At 32.1% G+C, this 20026-nt stretch overlaps 1 protein-coding gene across 1 annotated transcript in view; it reads left to right on the forward strand.

Moving 5' to 3' along the window:
* LOC111052624 (serine/threonine-protein phosphatase rdgC) overlaps positions 1–20026 on the forward strand; it is a 262290-nt gene that overhangs the window by 169537 nt on the left and 72727 nt on the right. The window contains 1 exon segment of the mRNA XM_039423565.1: positions 411–447. Within this exon segment, the coding sequence (XP_039279499.1) occupies positions 411–447 (37 nt within the window).

The following is a 20026-nucleotide window of genomic DNA, read 5'->3' on the forward strand; positions in this document are numbered from 1 at the left end:
TGTTAAGCTGCGTACAGACTTATGCGCCATGAACAGCGAAATGCGTGTGTTCGTGGCACATAAGTTTGTTCGGAACTGAAGAATTCATCTGTATCATGGGATTTACTATAATTTCTGTACTGATGTGAGATAACATATTCGTTCTACTAGAAAAAAAATTGTCCATACAACTTAATTGTAACTATAACTTACATATAACTTGTATATATGTCATCATAATGCTTTTTAAATGTTGTTAGATTAATCAAGTAGAGTGACTTAGATCAAACTTGATAGAATGATACTATAATGGATTCATGTTGTTGTATGTTGGCCTATATCATAGTTTAAACTCTAATTTCTGGTAATGCTTATTATACTCAGTACAACAAAAATGAGTAGGCCTACATGTATATTGAACTTTTTTCCAGATACGGATTCATAAGAGAGATGAAGATGAAGTATAAGGTGAGTCTCAGATATTATCACACATATATCATTCCATTCTTACTTTGAGTCTCTATAACTATAATTACTCTATAACATTAATCACTTCTATTTATTTTCCCAAGTTGATTAGTTTGTGGATAATCAGTTGGATCTATGAAGAATATGTAGAGATAGTTGAATCTCTGGAGAAGTAATGTCTAAATTTTCATTATTTCACTGTACTTGTCCATTCCACATACTACTTATTATTTAGCGTATGGCAGATACACAACACATATGAAGCTCATGAGTCTCGAATGCCTACATATACACTGCATATCTCCAATTTCTACGTGATTGGTCAGGAGGACATAAGTTTGTCCGACCGCCATTATTTGCTAGTCCATTCATTTAGCGTTAACCAATGTGCACCATTTGGAGGCGATCTATGTACATGCTACTATGCTCATGAACTATGTGAACTACATGAGCTATGTACATGCTCTGTAGCGAAATTAATTTAGATTTACCAATTCCCATTTCCAAAGAGATTTCATCGCAAAATCAACGTCGCAATATAAATTTAACATTCAACTAATACTAGATTGTAACTTGGTGAAGGTAGTACAATTATAGTAATTACATAGACAAACGCTTCAGTTTTATGTAGTAATATAATAGCCTGTTGGAAACACCTCTCTTCGCAGTACACTTGCTACTTGTGGTAATTGGAAAGGGTGTACACATGCTCCCGGTCTCGGTTGATGGTACTATACAGACACATGCAAGCAAGCAATGTGTATAGTATTTACATATAAATTGTTCATTTTCAATTTCGGGAGGTGTCGGTGGTATTTCTCTATTGTGCCGTGCAGGTGATACAAGAGAGAGAGTGAGGATGAGGAATGGAGAGAGAGTGAGAGTGCTTACTTGGACCGAGAATTTTGGTTTCCTTTGGGAAATTGCTAGAATTGAGCGAATATCTTGATGGAAACTGTTGAAGTTGAACCGAAACAAAACAGATTCAAATATAAATGCTATATAAAATGCGATATGTTACTGTTCTTGTTATATGCTATGACAGGAATCGGAATCAACCAAATGACAAAATATGAAGTGTGTTAATGTTTTATTTATTAAGGACTATCAGTTAGCCCGTGCTCCGCAAGGGTCTTTTTAAAAGCTTGATCTACTAAAATCTTGTAGAATTTAAAATACTAGTAGTTCTGTGAACAGTAGACCTCGCGCTCAGTAAGTTACATTGATCTGTTGTTATGTTTTCTCGAAAAATAATGATTAATTTATCAAGTCAAAATGTCTGGAGAAAATCCTAAATGAACATAGAGCTTTCTGTCCTATCGTACCGTGACGTGTCGTCCCAGAATGTGAGTGTGAGCGCTGTCAAAAATTGAAACAATTGAACATTTAAACATTAAACATTAAACATTAAACATTAAACATTAAACATTAAACATTAAACATTAAACATTAAACATTAAAACATAAAACATTAAAACATTGAAACATTAAACATTAAACATTAAACATTAAACATTAAACATTAAACATTAAACATTAAACATTAAACATTAAACATTAAACATTAAAAATTAAAACATTAAACATTAAACATTAAACATTAAACATTAAACATTAAACATTAAACATTAAACATTAAAACATAAAACATTAAACATTAAACATTAAAACGTTAAAACATTAAACATTAAACATTAAACATTAAACATTAAACATTAAACATTAAACATTAAACATTAAACATTAAAACATTTAAACATTTAAACATTTAAACATTATGACGTTGTGTCTTAGCACCATAAAATAATTTTGGAGTAAATAACTGAGCTTTAGTAGAATTGTAAAATTGAAAGAATAGATAGCCTAGTCAAGGTACCATTCAAATAAAATCGAATATTATTTATGATAAAAAGTAATCATGTTATCTATTAAGCGATAAGAAAACCATGCAAAATTGTAATTAAACAATAATGAGAATTCTTTGGCAGAAAATAAAATTATAAAGCGGCTTGTTTATTATTGGCAGATTATAAAAAAAAAGATTGCTTATACAATTTGAGGTTAGAATCCTTTGTTTTGATTTAATACATCAATCGATCTTGGATCAATTAACAATTTATTGAATTGATATCAAACCAATCAGCTGATTGCTCAATCAACCAATAAGAATTGAATTATAATTTTTACTCACAAAATATATATATTATATATGAGGGAAGGTTTATGTAATAAGATAACAACGACTATTATTGTTACTTGAATATTATTGAAATCTAAAAAAGTATGAAAACAAAGAGTACACAAAGCTCACATAAAAAATTAAATGTATATCGCATTAGAGCTTCATATATTGAGATTTATTTATTGGAATGCTCTCAGACTATTACCTAATTTATTTATTTATAAACTTTTATTTATCTTTGTATAACAAAGTTGGAGAAATCCTGAATCTTAAGTAACCAATTACATCACATCTTACTAAGATCAGAAAGCCAATCAGAGGAAAGCTTATAAATCGTTAAAGGAAGAGATGAAATTTTTCTGAGAATTGCTCTCTCTGGCTTGTGATCTCGACCTATGAGGAGCACATGGGGAATAGGGTTCTTTTTTACAATTAATTTTTCAAAAGCATCAAGCCAATCCCCTTTTTAAATGTCAAATATATGTAATTAACGTTTGATTATTTGTGAATTCAGTGTTGTTAAAGAGTTCTTAATTGTAATATTTTATTCCCGTAAATATATCTTTAATACTGATAGAAACTTGAAAGAAACCTGGACTATACATGAGCCCTGCAGAGATGGAAGGATTTGGCTAATTAATTATTGAAGATAATTAATTATTCTACGAGAACTTCAGAACATCATTATAGTGAGTGTGCTAGTTATCTTAAATGAGCTCATTTAATAATAAGGCCTTTATCAGTGAATTGGGGATTAATTAAAGTGCTATATACATTTTTTATTCAAATTTAAGAAATTCGCAACGTGTCGACCACTATCATATAAGTTATAAGAACTATTTCTATGAATTTTATTGATATATGTAGAAAGTTTATTTCCATGCACGGCACGAACTCATAAACCCTGAGATCTTAAATTATTATTTTATTAATTATTATTCATTGATCAAAGTATGTTCTGTTAAATCTAAAAATATATATATTTTAACATTCAAACATTTAAACATTTAAACATTTAAACATTTAAACATTTGAACATTTAAACATTTAAACATTTAAACATTTAAACATTTAAACATTTGAACATTAAACATTTAAACATTTAACATTTAAACATTTAAACATTTGAACATTTAAACATTTAAACATTTGAACATTTGAACATTTAAACATTCAAACATTTGAACATTTAAACATTTAAACATTTGAACATTTAAACATTTAAACATTTAAACATTTAAACATTTAAACATTTAAACATTTAAACATTAAACATTTAAACATTTAAACATTTAAACATTTAAACATTTAAACATTTAAACATTTAAACATTTAAACATTTAACATTTAAACATTTAAACATTTAAACATTTAAACATTTAAACATTTAACATTTAAACATTTAACATTTAAACATTTAAACATTGTAACATATTAAATCTGGGTAGATAAAAAGCCCTAACAGAAACAGTAATAGGTCTGAAATAAAGTAACTGGCTAATATCGCCAAATAGATAATAACTAAGATTAGATAGCATCAGCTTGTTCTGGCTAAATGGTACAAGAACCTAAAAGGGATTTGAAGGAAGTTTATTGCTCATAAATAGATTATTATATAAAATATTGAAGATTGAGGTTATGTACATGTATTCACGGATCGGTGACCTAGAGATCGATCAAACCGAGGAACGTAGAATCTGACCAAAACCCCTTGGCAGAGCTTTATTGCAATCAGATGGTGTGCAATGTGAAAAAACACCTGTCCACGTGGCTAATTATTAGGTAGCATGGAATTAATATTAATGTATAGAATATTAACTAGCATGTAAAGAGCATAAATAAAAAACCAAATAAAAATAATTAATGTATTCAGGAAATAAGAGTTACCAGGCGCATGAATACCGAATAAAATTTGCATGCACCAATAGTAAAACGGCAGTTAATAGGCGGCAACTGTAAGCCAATTCAAAAATATTTCTATATATTTATATAAATGTACTAGATTTTGTGTTAAAACTTTGTATAATCTATGTTATCGATATGGCTCGAATGCAAAGAAATTATTAATCATACAATCTAAGCAATATTTTGGCATTTTTTGTAAGATCTATTTGAACCTAAATGGCGGAGGACTAAGATATTTAAATTTTATGCTAATTTGAAAGTCGGAAAGAGGATCTGTAAAACTTGAAAAAGAAGAACCAGCACTCGCCAGCCAAATGCCACCATAAGAGGACCCCAAATATTTTAGAGCGTATTACCTTACTAATGATTTTGTAAAAGTTAAAGTTAAAGTAAATTATTAAATTTCTTAAAAGACTTCGTGATGCTATTGTGAAGCAGAAGTCATTTTCATTTTTAAATAAACTTATAACCCCTTGGAGGAGACGATTCCGGCTACCATATTCCCGGACCACATGGAGTTGGATCGACATCGGCGGCTTACAAGAAGATTTTCGACACGTGAGTGATAGATTTGAATTAGTGATGGGCGCCCTAGTGCTTCGAATTAATCTGATGATCAAAGCTAGCTCGCCGAAAGGGTTTTATTATAAATTGAGAAATTAATAAGAGTATACTTGCGCAAGTAAAATTAGTATTAAAGGTATTTATTTGAAAGAAAAATATAGATCAATATTTTAGAAATTTCTATTAAATCAAGAAGTACAAAATCTAGGCTATTAAAACATATGCATACAATATTTAATTTTTTGCAATACAATTTGCGATAATTTATTATAGTTCTAATTCACTAGATGAATGGCTCTACCTATTCCGTCAGGTGCCGAATCTTGCACCCTGAGATAAAAATATATATTCGATACAAATAAATCTACTAAATACTAGAGATTTTAATATATATATATTTGGATTATTAGTGGCTAATTTATCAAGCTGATCTTAGAGCACACATTTTTGATTGAATTATCCAAGTCGACAAGTATTAGCAAGCGCATATCGCAACTACATGCAACAGAATGCATATGATTTTAAGATAAAGGCACATGGTAATGATTCGTGCCATAAATCTAGAATATAAAGTTAGCCTGTGATATTTTATTGATTTCAATTATTGTTCTATTTTTATATTATATTTTTTATCGCTCTATATATATTTTTTGCCTCGATTGATCTTTGCATTATTTGTGTAATATATGTATGAAACTTTCATGGTGTGCAATTTATTTTTATTCCTCAACACTATAGTATAAGTATCATATTTTATATATACTTATTATTTATTGAATTACAAGAGTTATAGGAGAAGCCCATATCTAGGCCTATCAAGATTTTTTAAGACTGAATACTATTAGAAAACCACGACCTAATTATATTAAATCTCATGCTTTACCGACTGATGCCAAGCAGGAGGCTAATCGTTATTTAAATATAAAGAATAACGTGACAATAAAAGACATGCCGTACCAACGTGGGACTGATGATGAGAGCCAAGCTCATCGAATAATTATTTGAAATTAAGTCAATAACCATATTGAAAATTATAGATAACTTATACGAGTTGTGAGGAAAACTGGCGAAGGGAAATTTGTATTACTTTTTGGGGAAACAATAGCTTTAAATAGAGAGAAATTATATGTTTTAAAGAAAATTTTATAATATTAGTACTGTGAAAAATACATGTCTGTAGAGAGAGATTATATTTTACAAGCCTAAACTGCTATTACTTTCTAGTCAAAAATATATTATGTGTTTAAGCCGGTTGGAAAATAAGTCACAGCCTGTAAACTAGCCAAGAATAAATCAACAAAACATTGGGGGCGCTAGAGCATTATAAAAAACTTAAGTATAAATACCTTGTTGTAAGAGTATCCAAACACTTTACACATCACTGTTCACTGTAAGTCCCGGTTTGTGTCTCTTTTTTAAGCATTTTCGCTTATCATTCTTATCACTGTTTAATTAGCATTTATCATATTTGACATAATGAATCACACTCCCGCAAAATCTGAAGTTTCATATATGTACGGCGGTTGCACAGATCCCACTTTGTCGACTCCAAGCACATCAAACCCCACCACGGTAGATGCCAATACGCCACGAGAAAGGGACCAGGAAGCGTCGGGTCGATAGTCTTCGATCCACCAGGTCTGCAACCTCTATCATCCACTCGAATCGACGCCGCTGACACACCATTGAATCAACGGATAGTAGAGATCAACTTTGAAGGGGGCGAGGAGCAGCCTGCAGAACCCGCATCGCCGAGGCCGAGTCACACCTGAGTAAACAAAGTATATTTTCAATCACAGAGTTAGATCCGCTTCAAAAGGTAATAATGGAACAAACTAGCAGTACTTTCAATATTATGTTACAAAAAACAATGGATAATATGATGCAGGAGATTAAAAAAGAGATTGCTACAGTAAAAGAGGAAAATAAACAAACAGTGGAACAGGGCATGAAAGAGACCGCAGGCGCTATAAAATCAGTAGAACAACGGTTGGATAATATTGAAACTAAAGTAGAGAATCATAGGGAAGAATTAAAAGCAATGATAACCCTACAAAAAGAAAGTCAGGATAAAGTTACGGCAGGATTATCGGAAAGGTTGGATACGGTTACATGTGAACTCAATGAAAGGATAGATAACCTAACTACACAAATCACTACACCTATTCAGGATATAACAAATAACATTAAGGCCGATTGCCACCAAGAAATCCACAAACAAATTACCGTTGCCAATCAAAACTTAACAACTACAGTTGACAAAAATATTAACATATAAAGAAATACAAAACAAACAGATTAATATGTCCACAAAAATGAACCAACTGCAAGGTAGCATCAATCAAAATACTGAAACCTGTAAAGCTTTAAACGGAACTCTACTAATTCAAAAATCCACTCTGACTCAATTAAATCAAGAAATAAACGCAAATAAAATTACACATAATAGTCAATGGCAGATAACACAGGAAAAATAATAGCATTGGAAAATCATATTCAACAACAACCTCAAGGGATTCAAACAGACAACCTCAACGTACATAGTATATTACAAGGACTAGGAAAATTTGATAATACTGATCGCCATTTGCAACCTCAACCATTCATTGATCAGATAAAATTAGTACAAACTCTTGCACCTACCTCATGGAATTTTTGGCGTCTCCGTTTGACTAATTTATTGATTGGCGAACCCCTGATGTTCTTTCGGAGTAGAGCCCATGAATTTACATCATTGGATGAGTTTGTCGCTGTCTTCCTGGAACAGTATTGGAGCAGAAGTAAACAGTTGGACGTGCTAGCGGACATCATATCATGCGATTTCAACCCTAACTTAGACGGTGCATGTACCACTTTCGTCACTGCCCTACAGTTTAAAAATTCTCAATTGAGCGAGCCCATTAACGAATCGGCATTAGCAAGTATTATTTTAAAGAAGCTACCGTATCAAGTTAGAATGGCACTCGCCACACAACCCATTACTGATTGTAAGCAGTTGATAAATCATTTATATGGCATACAGTCTGCAATGGCAATATCAACCACCGCTCAGACCAGAGATACGCACCAAATCAACATAATTCAAAATTTAATCAGCATAACAGCCAAAATTATGAACCGGTATCATATGATCGCTACCGATCTGCTCCTCAATTTGAACGCCGCTATGAGCACAGGCAAAATGGTAACTGGAATAATGAAAAATTTCAAAATCGCACAACCAACCACTATGCCCAGCAGAGCAATCGTAAGAATCACTATGATGGCCGTGATCGATTAAACTCACATAATAATCACACACAAAACATTACAACAGAAATTATAAACCGCCACCTCAACAAGTAAGTACAAATTATACATTAGCACATGCAATAGGATTGAATCACCAAAAACACAGAACCCAACACCCAACACCGCCACCAGATACACAGAAAGCTACAGCTAATAAACCAGGACTATATGATACCCCCGATATAACACCTACAAGCTCCAATGAAACAAACAAAGAAAATCCAGATATTTTAACATCATACACCACCTTTAGAAATGATCCACCGAAAATATTATTAGGAGAACAAAAGCCAACACCAGATAAACCACCACCAAAAACCGCCGCCCACCATGCAATTAAAACCAGCCGCAAGCAACAACCCATTTTAAGTATATTGTTTCCCGCCGAAGACCCATCACCACCGAAGAGCAACCCGCCACCAAAGAGTCACTACTAAATATAAGCAGTCACCAGGATCATGCACTAATTAAGGAGTTAGTGAATATAGAAAAGGTTAAAAATGTAACAGATCCGCGCACCGAACCTACAACCGCCTATCAAGGGACCACCACCATACTACCTGTTTTGAACACCACCACACCCGCGCATCATTTGACCCCACAGCAGACCAAGGACCCGGACCAAGAGGACGACACCAGAGAGGACGGCATGCAGGAGAAAAGAGGCATGCATCATAAGGCCCGGAGACGAAGGCGCCCGAGGACACCCGACCGGCATCAGGACGAGGAGGACGGACTAGCGGACACAAGAGGCATGCATCATAAGGCCCGGAGAAAGAAGCGAAAGAAACGGAGGAACCACGCGCGCGCATACCGGCCGCATGCACGGTTCAAACGCCCGAAGAGGAAACCGGACCGGCACCGAGGAGAACAGGAACAGAGCATGCATCCGCGGCACATACGCTTCAAGAGGGCAAATCAGCGATGTGACCGGCAAAATGGATATAATAAATGGGATAAAAACGGAGCTACTAAAAGGACTATTACAGATTCATGCGCGGACAATAGATTGGATTACTTGTGGGAGCTAATGAAGAATGGAAAGTGGCTAATAAGATTAGAAGTATTAAAAAATAATATAAATAAAATGGAAGTACCTGGCTATATGTTGAGAGATTGTATTGTTAAAAAGATGATAAATGTTTTGTTATGGTGTTTAATATTTGTTATGATGGCTGTGATAATATTGAAAAGTGATGCTATAATTAAGACCATGTTATTGTTGAAAGAATTTATTAGTGTGATTGGAAGTGTTATATTATTGAATTGTTTATTATGATTGAAGCCTAATAATGAATTTAAGTGGAAAGTATCGGATGAAGATGATTGGAAGCTTTATATTATAAAGTCGTTTATTGGTGTAACTAGAATTATAAACAATGCCACTAAAGTGAAAATATCGAGACTCAATGGAATAAATAGAAATAATAAGGAAGAACAGAACCGATCAGGAATTGTTTAAAGGAGTATACAAGATACCAGGGCTTAAATTATGAAGGATAAGTTATCAATAGGACAGCCTCACAAATCAACAGCAGATAACCTCACCAGCCTACAACATCTACAAACAGAATGCAAGAAGATGCAAGTAAATCACAACATTTCCACATGCAATATCATCGATTTTGAAATAAATATGATAAGAAATCAAGGAAAACATTATTATCAAACCGATTACTAACCTTCCTTAATAAATTTAATCTTGGCATAGGACCGCATGGCAACAATCCAGTTTTTAATTCCTTCCAGCCGTTAGAAGCCTGCAATAAGAAAAAGAATAATTTTTAAATGTGTAATTAAATTATATACATCAGATAAAAAGGACACAAGCGGGGATAGTAAAATTAAAATTTGTTAATTACCTTTTTAAGAGAAAAATTGAGCAGTTAGGTTAGTTATGAAATTCGACAGCAAATTCTGATGTAACATGTAGCAGTATGAAATGTAGAACAGCGACCAGCTGAGCAAAGCCACCTAAATCAAATATGTAACGTCTGTTGAACATATGTTTATAAAAAGAAGTACTGTACCCAAAAGTTATTTATTATTGTTATTTATTATATTTATTAATGTCGGTATATTTATTTATATGTTTTATATTTATTACTTTTAATTATGCCACGTTTGTTACCTGAAAAAGACCTAAAGTGAATACAAGCTACCAAAACCAAAGAGCCATTAGCAAAAGAAAAGTATTGTACCTGATGTATAGAAAATTATTTATATTAAGACCTAAGGAATACTATAAGATATAAGCCCAGAAGTTTGTGAATCGAAATTATTATCTAAAAGGAATCATTTGTGAGAATTATGAAATGTGTGTAGTTAGGTTGGCGGCCCTGCAAGCGGCGAATTTAAAAATTACTATGTTTTAAGTGTTGTCAGGAGGAGTACGTTTAGAAGTTTATATTTATGATATTTTATGTGTGTTGAGGAGGAGAATTTGTTATTGTATTTGATAAAGGTATAAAGGAGATGCAGCAAATATGTCTGCGATCTGTGATAGAAGTATGAGAGTATAATTTATAATAAAGTATAGTGTATATCGATGTATTGAAGGGTGGGTTTTCATGAAAAACATTGTGATTCTCAAATATTTTGAATTCAAACCCAGGGGCGCGTGTAACATATTAAATCTGGGTAGATAAAAAGCCCTAACAGAAACAGTAATAGGTCTGAAAATAAAGTAACTGGCTAATATCGCCAAATAGATAATAACTAAGATTAGATAGCATCAGCTTGTTCTGGCTAAATGGTACAAGAACCTAAAAGGGATTTGAAGGAAGTTTATTTTTACTGTGAATGCTAACGAATCCTGTGATAATTATTAGAATATTAGAGAATTTATTTATTCAAAGAAAATTGTCATTATCAAGAAATATTTTATATATATTATTTTATGGGAATATATTTTGTGTTTTATGTCAGCATACAAGATCTTAGAAGTTTTATTATTTTCCTAATTCATCTCGTGATATACAGTTTGAGCTGTCTTGGTACCAAGCATTTTTATTCCGCAGCATATATAATTAAGGACTTAATTAATATTGATCTTATTCAGAGCATTTACTACTTATCATCCTTTGATGATAGTGATACTATTCAGCCAGCAAAATCTTACTGATATTTATATTAATAAATCTACAATATATCATATAAGGATCCAGAGAACTTCAAGAACTGGCGTTGTAAGTTTCAAGGAATTTCAAAAGGGTAAATTGGTGCACACCTATATTCATGACAAGCGTTTTAAAAATCAACTAGAAAAACCATAGTTGATCTTCATTATTCTCCATTCAATATATGGTTACTGATAATCAGTCACCAACTATCTTTTTGACTTCCTTATTGGTATTCTTCAATAACTTCACGGAAGCAGTGGTTAGAATTATTGATCACCAGTTATTGAACCCTATGGTGATTCATTATATTTGGAATATTCATGCATCTACTACTGAGCTAGAGCTGTGGTTTGATCACAGCACATTTGCGAACCGGACGGCCTTAACTTATTGCAAATTTATTTGCAAACTAGGGATTTTAGCAACCGCTCCAGTATATATATCCAATATACTATTTCTTGTAAGAATATCACCCAACAAGGATATCAATACACCGCACCACAACATATAAACTTTTAAACATTAAAAAATCTAAACATTTGAACATTTAAACATTTAAACATTTGAACATTTAAACATTTAAACATTTGAACATTCAAACATTTAAACATTTAAACATTAAACATTTAACATTTAAACATTTGAACATTCAAACATTTAAACATTTAAACATTTAAACATTCAAACATTCAACATTTAAACATTTAAACATTTAAACATTTAAACATTTAAACATTTGAACATTTAAACATTTAAACATTAAACATTTAAACATTTAAACATTTAAACATTTGAACATTTAAACATTTAAACATTTAAACATTTGAACATTTGAACATTTAAACATTTAAACATTTGAACATTTAAACATTCAAACATTTGAACATTTAAACATTTAAACATTTAAACATTTAAACATTTAAACATTTAAACATTTAAACATTTAAACATTTAAACATTTAAACATTTAAACATTTAAACATTAAACATTTAAACATTTAAACATTTAAACATTTAAACATTTAAACATTTAAACATTTAAACATTGTAACATATTAAATCTGGGTAGATAAAAAGCCCTAACAGAAACAGTAATAGGTCTGAAAATAAAGTAACTGGCTAATATCGCCAAATAGATAATAACTAAGATTAGATAGCATCAGCTTGTTCTGGCTAAATGGTACAAGAACCTAAAAGGGATTTGAAGGAAGTTTATTGCTCATAAATAGATTATTATATAAAATATTTGAAGATTGAGGTTATGTACATGTATTCACGGATCGGTGACCTAGAGATCGATCAAACCGAGGAACGTAGAATCTGACCAAAACCCCTTGGCAGAGCTTTATTGCAATCAGATGGTGTGCAATGTGAAAAAACACCTGTCCACGTGGCTAATTATTAGGTAGCATGGAATTAATATTAATGTATAGAATATTAACTAGCATGTAAAGAGCATAAATAAAAAACCAAATAAAAATAATTTAATGTATTCAGGAAATAAGAGTTACCAGGCGCATGAATACCGAATAAAATTTGCATGCACCAATAGTAAAACGGCAGTTAATAGGCGGCAACTGTAAGCCAATTCAAAATATTTCTATATATTTATATAAATGTACTAGATTTTGTGTTAAAACTTTGTATAATCTATGTTATCGATATGGCTCGAATGCAAAGAATTATTAATCATACAATCTAAGCAATATTTTGGCATTTTTTGTAAGATCTATTTGAACCTAAATGGCGGAGGACTAAGATATTTAAATTTTATGCTAATTTGAAAGTCGGAAAGAGGATCTGTAAAACTTGAAAAAGAAGAACCAGCACTCGCCAGCCAAATGCCACCATAAGAGGACCCCAAATATTTTAGAGCGTATTACCTTACTAATGATTTTGTAAAAGTTAAAGTTAAAGTAAATTATTAAATTTCTTCAAAGACTTCGTGATGCTATTGTGAAGCAGAAGTCATTTTCATTTTTAAATAAACTTATAACCCCTTGGAGGAGACGATTCCGGCTACCATATTCCCGGACCACATGGAGTTGGATCGACATCGGCGGCTTACAAGAAGATTTTCGACACGTGAGTGATAGATTTGAATTAGTGATGGGCGCCCTAGTGCTTCGAATTAATCTGATGATCAAAGCTAGCTCGCCGAAAGGGTTTTATTATAAATTGAGAAATTAATAAGAGTAATACTTGCGCAAGTAAAATTAGTATTAAAGGTATTTATTTGAAAGAAAAATATAGATCAATATTTTAGAAATTTCTATTAAATCAAAGAAGTACAAAATCTAGGCTATTAAAACATATGCATACAATATTTAATTTTTTGCAATACAATTGCGATAATTTATTATAGTTCTAATTCACTAGATGAATGGCTCTACCTATTCCATCAGGTGCCGAATCTTGCACCCTGAGATAAAAATATATATTCGATACAAATAAATCTACTAAATACTAGAGATTTTAATATATATATATATTTGGATTATTAGTGGCTAATTTATCAAGCTGATCTTAGAGCACACATTTTGATTGAATTATCCAAGTCGACAAGTATTAGCAAGCGCATATCGCAACTACATGCAACAGAATGCATATGATTTTAAGATAAAGGCACATGGTAATGATTCGTGCCATAAATCTAGAATATAAAGTTAGCCTGTGATATTTTATTGATTTCAATTATTGTTCTATTTTTATATTATATTTTTTATCGCTCTATATATATTTTTTGCCTCGATTGATCTTTGCATTATTTGTGTAATATATGTATGAAACTTTCATGGTGTGCAATTTATTTTTATTCCTCAACACTATAGTATAAGTATCATATTTTTATATATACTTATTATTTATTGAATTACAAGAGTTACAGGAGAAGCCCATATCTAGGCCTATCAAGATTTTTTAAGACTGAATACTATTAGAAAACCACGACCTAATTATATTAAATCTCATGCTTTACCGACTGATGCCAAGCAGGAGGCTAATCGTTATTTAAATATAAAGAATAACGTGACAACATTTAAACATTTAAACATTTAAACATTTAAACATTTAAACATTTAAACATTTAAACATTTAAACATTTAAACATTTAAACATTTAAACATTTGAACATTTAAACATTTAACATTTAAACATTAAACATTTAAACATTTGAACATTTAAACATTTAAACATTTAACATTTAAACATTTAAACATTAAAATTTAAACATTAAACATTTAAACATTTAAACATTAAACATTTAAACATTTAAACATTTAAACATGTAAACATTTAAACATTTAAACATTTAAACATTTAACATTTAAACATTTAAACATTTAAACATTTAAACATTAAACATTTAAACATTTAAAATTTAAACATTTAAACATTTAAACATTTAAAATTTAAACATTAAACATTTAAACATTTAAACATTTAAACATTTAAACATTTAAACATTAACATTTAAACATTTAAACATTTAAACATTTAAACATTTAACCATTTAAACATTTAAACATTTAAAATTTAAACATTTAAACATTTAAACATTTAAACATTTAAACATTTAAACATTTAAACATTAAACATTTAAACATTTAAACATTTAACATTTAAACATTTAAACATTTAAACATTTAAACATTTAAACATTTAAACATTTAAACATTTAAACATTTAAACATTTAAACATTTAAAATTTAAACATTTAAACATTTAACATTTAAACATTTAAACATTAAACATTTAAACATTTAAACATTTAAACATTTAAACATTTAAACATTTAAACATTTAAACATTTAAACATTTAAACATTTAACATTTAAACATTTAAACATTTAAACATTTAAACATTTAAAATTTAAACATTTAAACATTTAAACATTTAAACATTTAAACATTTAAACATTTAAACATTTAAACATTTAAACATTTAAACATTTAAACATTTAAACATTTAAACATTTAAACATTAAACATTTAAACATTTAACATTTAAACATTTAAACATTTAACATTTAAACATTTAAACATTTAAACATTTAAATATTTAAACATTCAAACATTTAAACATTTAAACACTTTCCTTTATTATATTAATATAGATTCGAGTGTAAAAAGGGTTTGTGTATGTCGTTTTATTTGCTCTGTACTATTGTTTTTTATTGCAGACTATCAGGAAATACATGCTTTGCACTGAGGGAAATGTTGTGTTGTAAAATGCAATCTCCTTATTTCCAGGGAACATTTTTTTATATATTAACGATACATTGCTATCTAGTTTAGGGACTAATGAAAACTTTTTTCTGTCCTATAATACTAATGAATACTTCATACAAGAGAATCCTCCATAGGGTTTCCTATTCAAATTCTAATATTATTAGTACACTGCTTATGACTGTACTACACAGGTGGGTTTCACTCATTTCTACTGCTCTGCTTTTCACTGGACACAAGACACTTGAATCAGCACTAGACCAGTTCAAATGGCTTCTTCCTTCTCAGCCTCCTCACCAATCCTTCATTTTCCAGCAGCTGTATTGCTTCGATGTTGTCGTGTTGGTGGAGTCGAGCCTCGTGTTTCTCTGCATGCCTCTGGATTTCGCTGCATACCAGGTCGACTTGCAGGTCTCTGTGGAGGTCGCTGTTTCTGATGTACCAAGGAGCATCAGCAATGTTTCTCAGCACCTTGTTTTGGAAGCGTTGTATGACTTTGATATTACTGTCTTTGGTACACCCCCAAAGTTGTATACCATACGTCCATACTGGCTTTAGAATCTGCTTATACAGGAGTACTTTGTTTGGAATTGACAGGATGGAGTTCCTTCCAATCAGCCACCAGAGTCTCTTGTATTTTATTCTCAGCTCTTCTCTCTTCTTCTTAACATGGACCTTCCAGCGAAGCTTTGCATCTAAAGTCATACCTAGGTACCTGGCATCATTGGAAAATGGTACTATTTGATTGTTAATGGTTATTGGTATGGGTCGAACCCTCTTGTTGGTGATTTGATATGATTTTGCTTCATTGAGTTTAATCTTCCATTTTGCTGTCCAGTCTTCAATTTTTCCGAGAGATCTTTGAAGTTTTGCTGTGGCACTTTCAATCTTGTCATCTATAGCTAATATTGCTGTGTCGTAGGCAAATGTTGCTATTGTATTATTCTCGAGACATGGTAGATCACTTTTAAACAGAAGATAGAGAATTGGCCTCAAAACACTCCCTTGTGGTACTCCTGCTTTTATTTCTCCTAGTCCAGAATAAGCATCTTCATGGTTCACTCTGGAGTATCGTCCAGTTAAATATGAATGTAAGAGGTCTGTGAATTGCTTTGGAAGTAACTTTTTCAACTTATTGATTGGTCCTTCATGCCAGACTCTATCAAAAGCTTGACTCACATCCAGAAATGCTGCAGAACAAATTTTTTTCTCTTCCAACGACCTTTCTATTATATTTACAATCCTGTGTACCTGATCAATTGTTGAATGTTTTTTCCTGAAGCCAAATTGATGATCTGGTATAAATTTTTTCCTTTCAATAATCAGAGTCAGCCTTTTCAACAATATTCTTTCAAAACGTTTTGACATTACTGGAAGCAAAGATATTGGCCGGTATGATGAGATGTTGTGAGGCTCTTTCCAGGTTTTGGAATCATTACCACCTCAGCTACCTTCCACATGCAAGGAACAAATTTGAGTCTAAAAACGGCATTCATAATGTTAGTTAATTTCACTATAGCGTTCCTTGGTAAATTCTTCAATACTACTCCTGTTATTAAATCAAATCCTGGTGCTTTTTATGTATTTAATTTTTTTATTTCTTTCTCTACTTCATCCAGTGTAACATGTCTAAGCTCTTCGCTCTCCTGAATAAAATCCTCTTCAATTTGTAGCTCATCATGATTGTGTGGTTGAAATGTGTTTACCAGATGATCAACAAATGCTTGAACTTTTTCTGTATTGCTTCTAGCCCATGAGACATCCTGTTTCCTAATTGGTGGTGCATGCTGAATGAGTCTTTTCAATTTCCTGGCTGCCTTCCAGAGAGAGTAGTCGGTGCTTTCATCTCCTGTTAGATTTCTCAGATTCATTGATTCATTCTTGATTTGTTAGATTTCTCTTCTGAGCTGTTGAGTGTAATGATTAAGTTGCCTTTTATCTTGTGAAGTTCTTGTTTGTTGCCATTTTTTCCTAGCTCTCCTTTTTTCAGCTATTATTCCCTCACTTCTGTTGGGTAGCTGTTTCCTACAGTTCTTCTTCTTAGTTGTGGGGTGTTCCATCAGGCTGCCTGTTGCACGTCAATGACAATTTTTTCCAGTTCTCCATCAAGCAGTTCCATGCTTCTCAATGGTACATCAAGGATATCTGTTGAAATCCTTCCCAGTCTGTACGGGTATTAACAAGCCCTGGCCGTTCATTTTGTTCTTGTATTATAGTTTCACTCAGCTGTAGAAGAATTGGAGAATGGTCAGAATCAAGGTCGAAACTTTCCTCAATACTCAAGTAGTTGAAACTCACATTTTTAACTAAGAAGAAATCTATTGGGTCTGGAATTTTTTGCATATCTGAGGGCCAGTAGGTTGGTTTTCTGGTAGAAATGGCCTCACAACTGTACTCCATAATAGCCTTATAGAGCTCTCTGCCTTTTGTGGTTGTTAAACGTGACCCCCAAAAAACGTGTTTTGCATTAAAATCACCTCCAAGCTCCCTCCATTTTATCGAACTGACAGCTATTCGAATTAGAGCCTTTGTTTCCTACAACAGTCTGTGCAAATGTTCTTCTACTCAGAGTAGGTACACGAATTTCTACCTGCTTAGTTTTTTTATCTCCAAGCTTTGTAGTTGGATTTTGACTGATTGAGCTCTTGGGAGTGTTTGTCTTACTTTTTGAGCCGCATTCCTGATTTTCTGCAGTTCAATAGCTACAGTACACCCTCTGTAACTTGCAGGGTGAGCTTCTCCGCAATGGACACATTTTGGTACGGCAACATTGGATTTTTGGCATTCCTACTTAGATGCTTTGATCCACATTTCACGCATCTTGGTTCCATGTTACAGTAACGTTGGGTGTGACCGTAAGCCTGGTAACGCTTGCATTGGGCTATTAGCTTTGTCTTCCTTTTATTTTCAATTTCCACCTTACATCCAAGAACCGTTTTCAATTCAAATATTTTTTTGATAAAGGATAAAGGATAAAGGATACCAGCAACATGTCCAATGGTTCCTTAGTCTTCCATTTGAGTTTATTTACCACTTCCAGGACTTTATATCCTTGATTCTTCAAATCATCAAGTATGGTATCTTGACTACATGAATGATATAGTTCCTTTACCATCACTCTGATGGGTCGAGACTGTTTATTTTCGTATGAATGCAACTTATAGCTAGTATCAACCAATTTTTTCGTCACGTTTCTATAAGTATCTATATCTAGAACGTTGATTTTGAATGTTTCATCATTGACTAGCTTTATTCTGAACTTGTCATCTGGAGAGACACTGTTCAAAGTTTTCAAAAACTTATTGAAATTTTTTATATCGTTCACAATGATAGGAGGCGGGGGCACTACTTTATTCTTATTTTCCTTGGTGTGCTGGCTGTCAGTTGATGCACTGCTTGTTGATGGCTGGGGGGGGGCGAAAGCGAGGTGTCCATCTTCCTTTTTTTTTAATTTCTTGATTTCACTCGAATCCATTCAGTCTCCTTTGCTAACTCTTCTTCATCCGTAGAGAAATGTAGCTTCTTGTTTTCTTCCTTTTCGGCAGTTAGTTTATCAGTTTTCAAATTTCCTCCTACAGTAAATGACTGAGGCTGGTTCTTACTCTCTCTATTTTTATCAAGAAGAGAGATTCTTTTAATCAGTGTTGCTCTAGCTTCGTTTCAAGCTCTTCATTCTTGATTTGCATCATTACACATTTATTTTCAGCCTCCTTCCAACTATTATACAATATTTGTTCGGTCGCTGTTCTTAAATTATTTGGGTCGATGACCTTTTCCGGCGTTGACTCCTTAGTCATATACCTGCGTTTACACTACCGATTTCCATTTTTTCTTCATTCGCTTTGACTTCTTCTTCTTCTGTTGCCTCTTCTTCAAACTCGGGAATCAAAAATTTCGACGGTCTGACGAACGACATTTATGTTGAATTTGAAATGTTTATTCATTTATTCAGCAAAACGATTGTGTCGCGAACATTGACCGGCCGGCCTAACCGGGACGCTCGAACGCGCACTCGCGTACTGCAATTTCGCACTTTTCGACAATTTCGCGTAGGCCTAATTCCACTAAGGCGCAGATACGGAACTATCGAAATATAACTATTTCTACTACCACTATACTATACTATTCTATTAACACTACAATGCTCTCGACATGCTACCGCTACAACGTCTAAACGATGACTGACCAGGGAACATGAAAAAATTAAATTATTATTCTGTCAAAATTACGTGGATAATCTTCATCAGGATTGAAGATTCTCAAACCAGCAATCTTTCATTCCAACAGA

This window comes from Nilaparvata lugens, chromosome 3, assembly GCF_014356525.2.
Source record: "Nilaparvata lugens isolate BPH chromosome 3, ASM1435652v1, whole genome shotgun sequence".
Taxonomy (NCBI): Eukaryota; Metazoa; Arthropoda; class Insecta; order Hemiptera; family Delphacidae; genus Nilaparvata; species Nilaparvata lugens.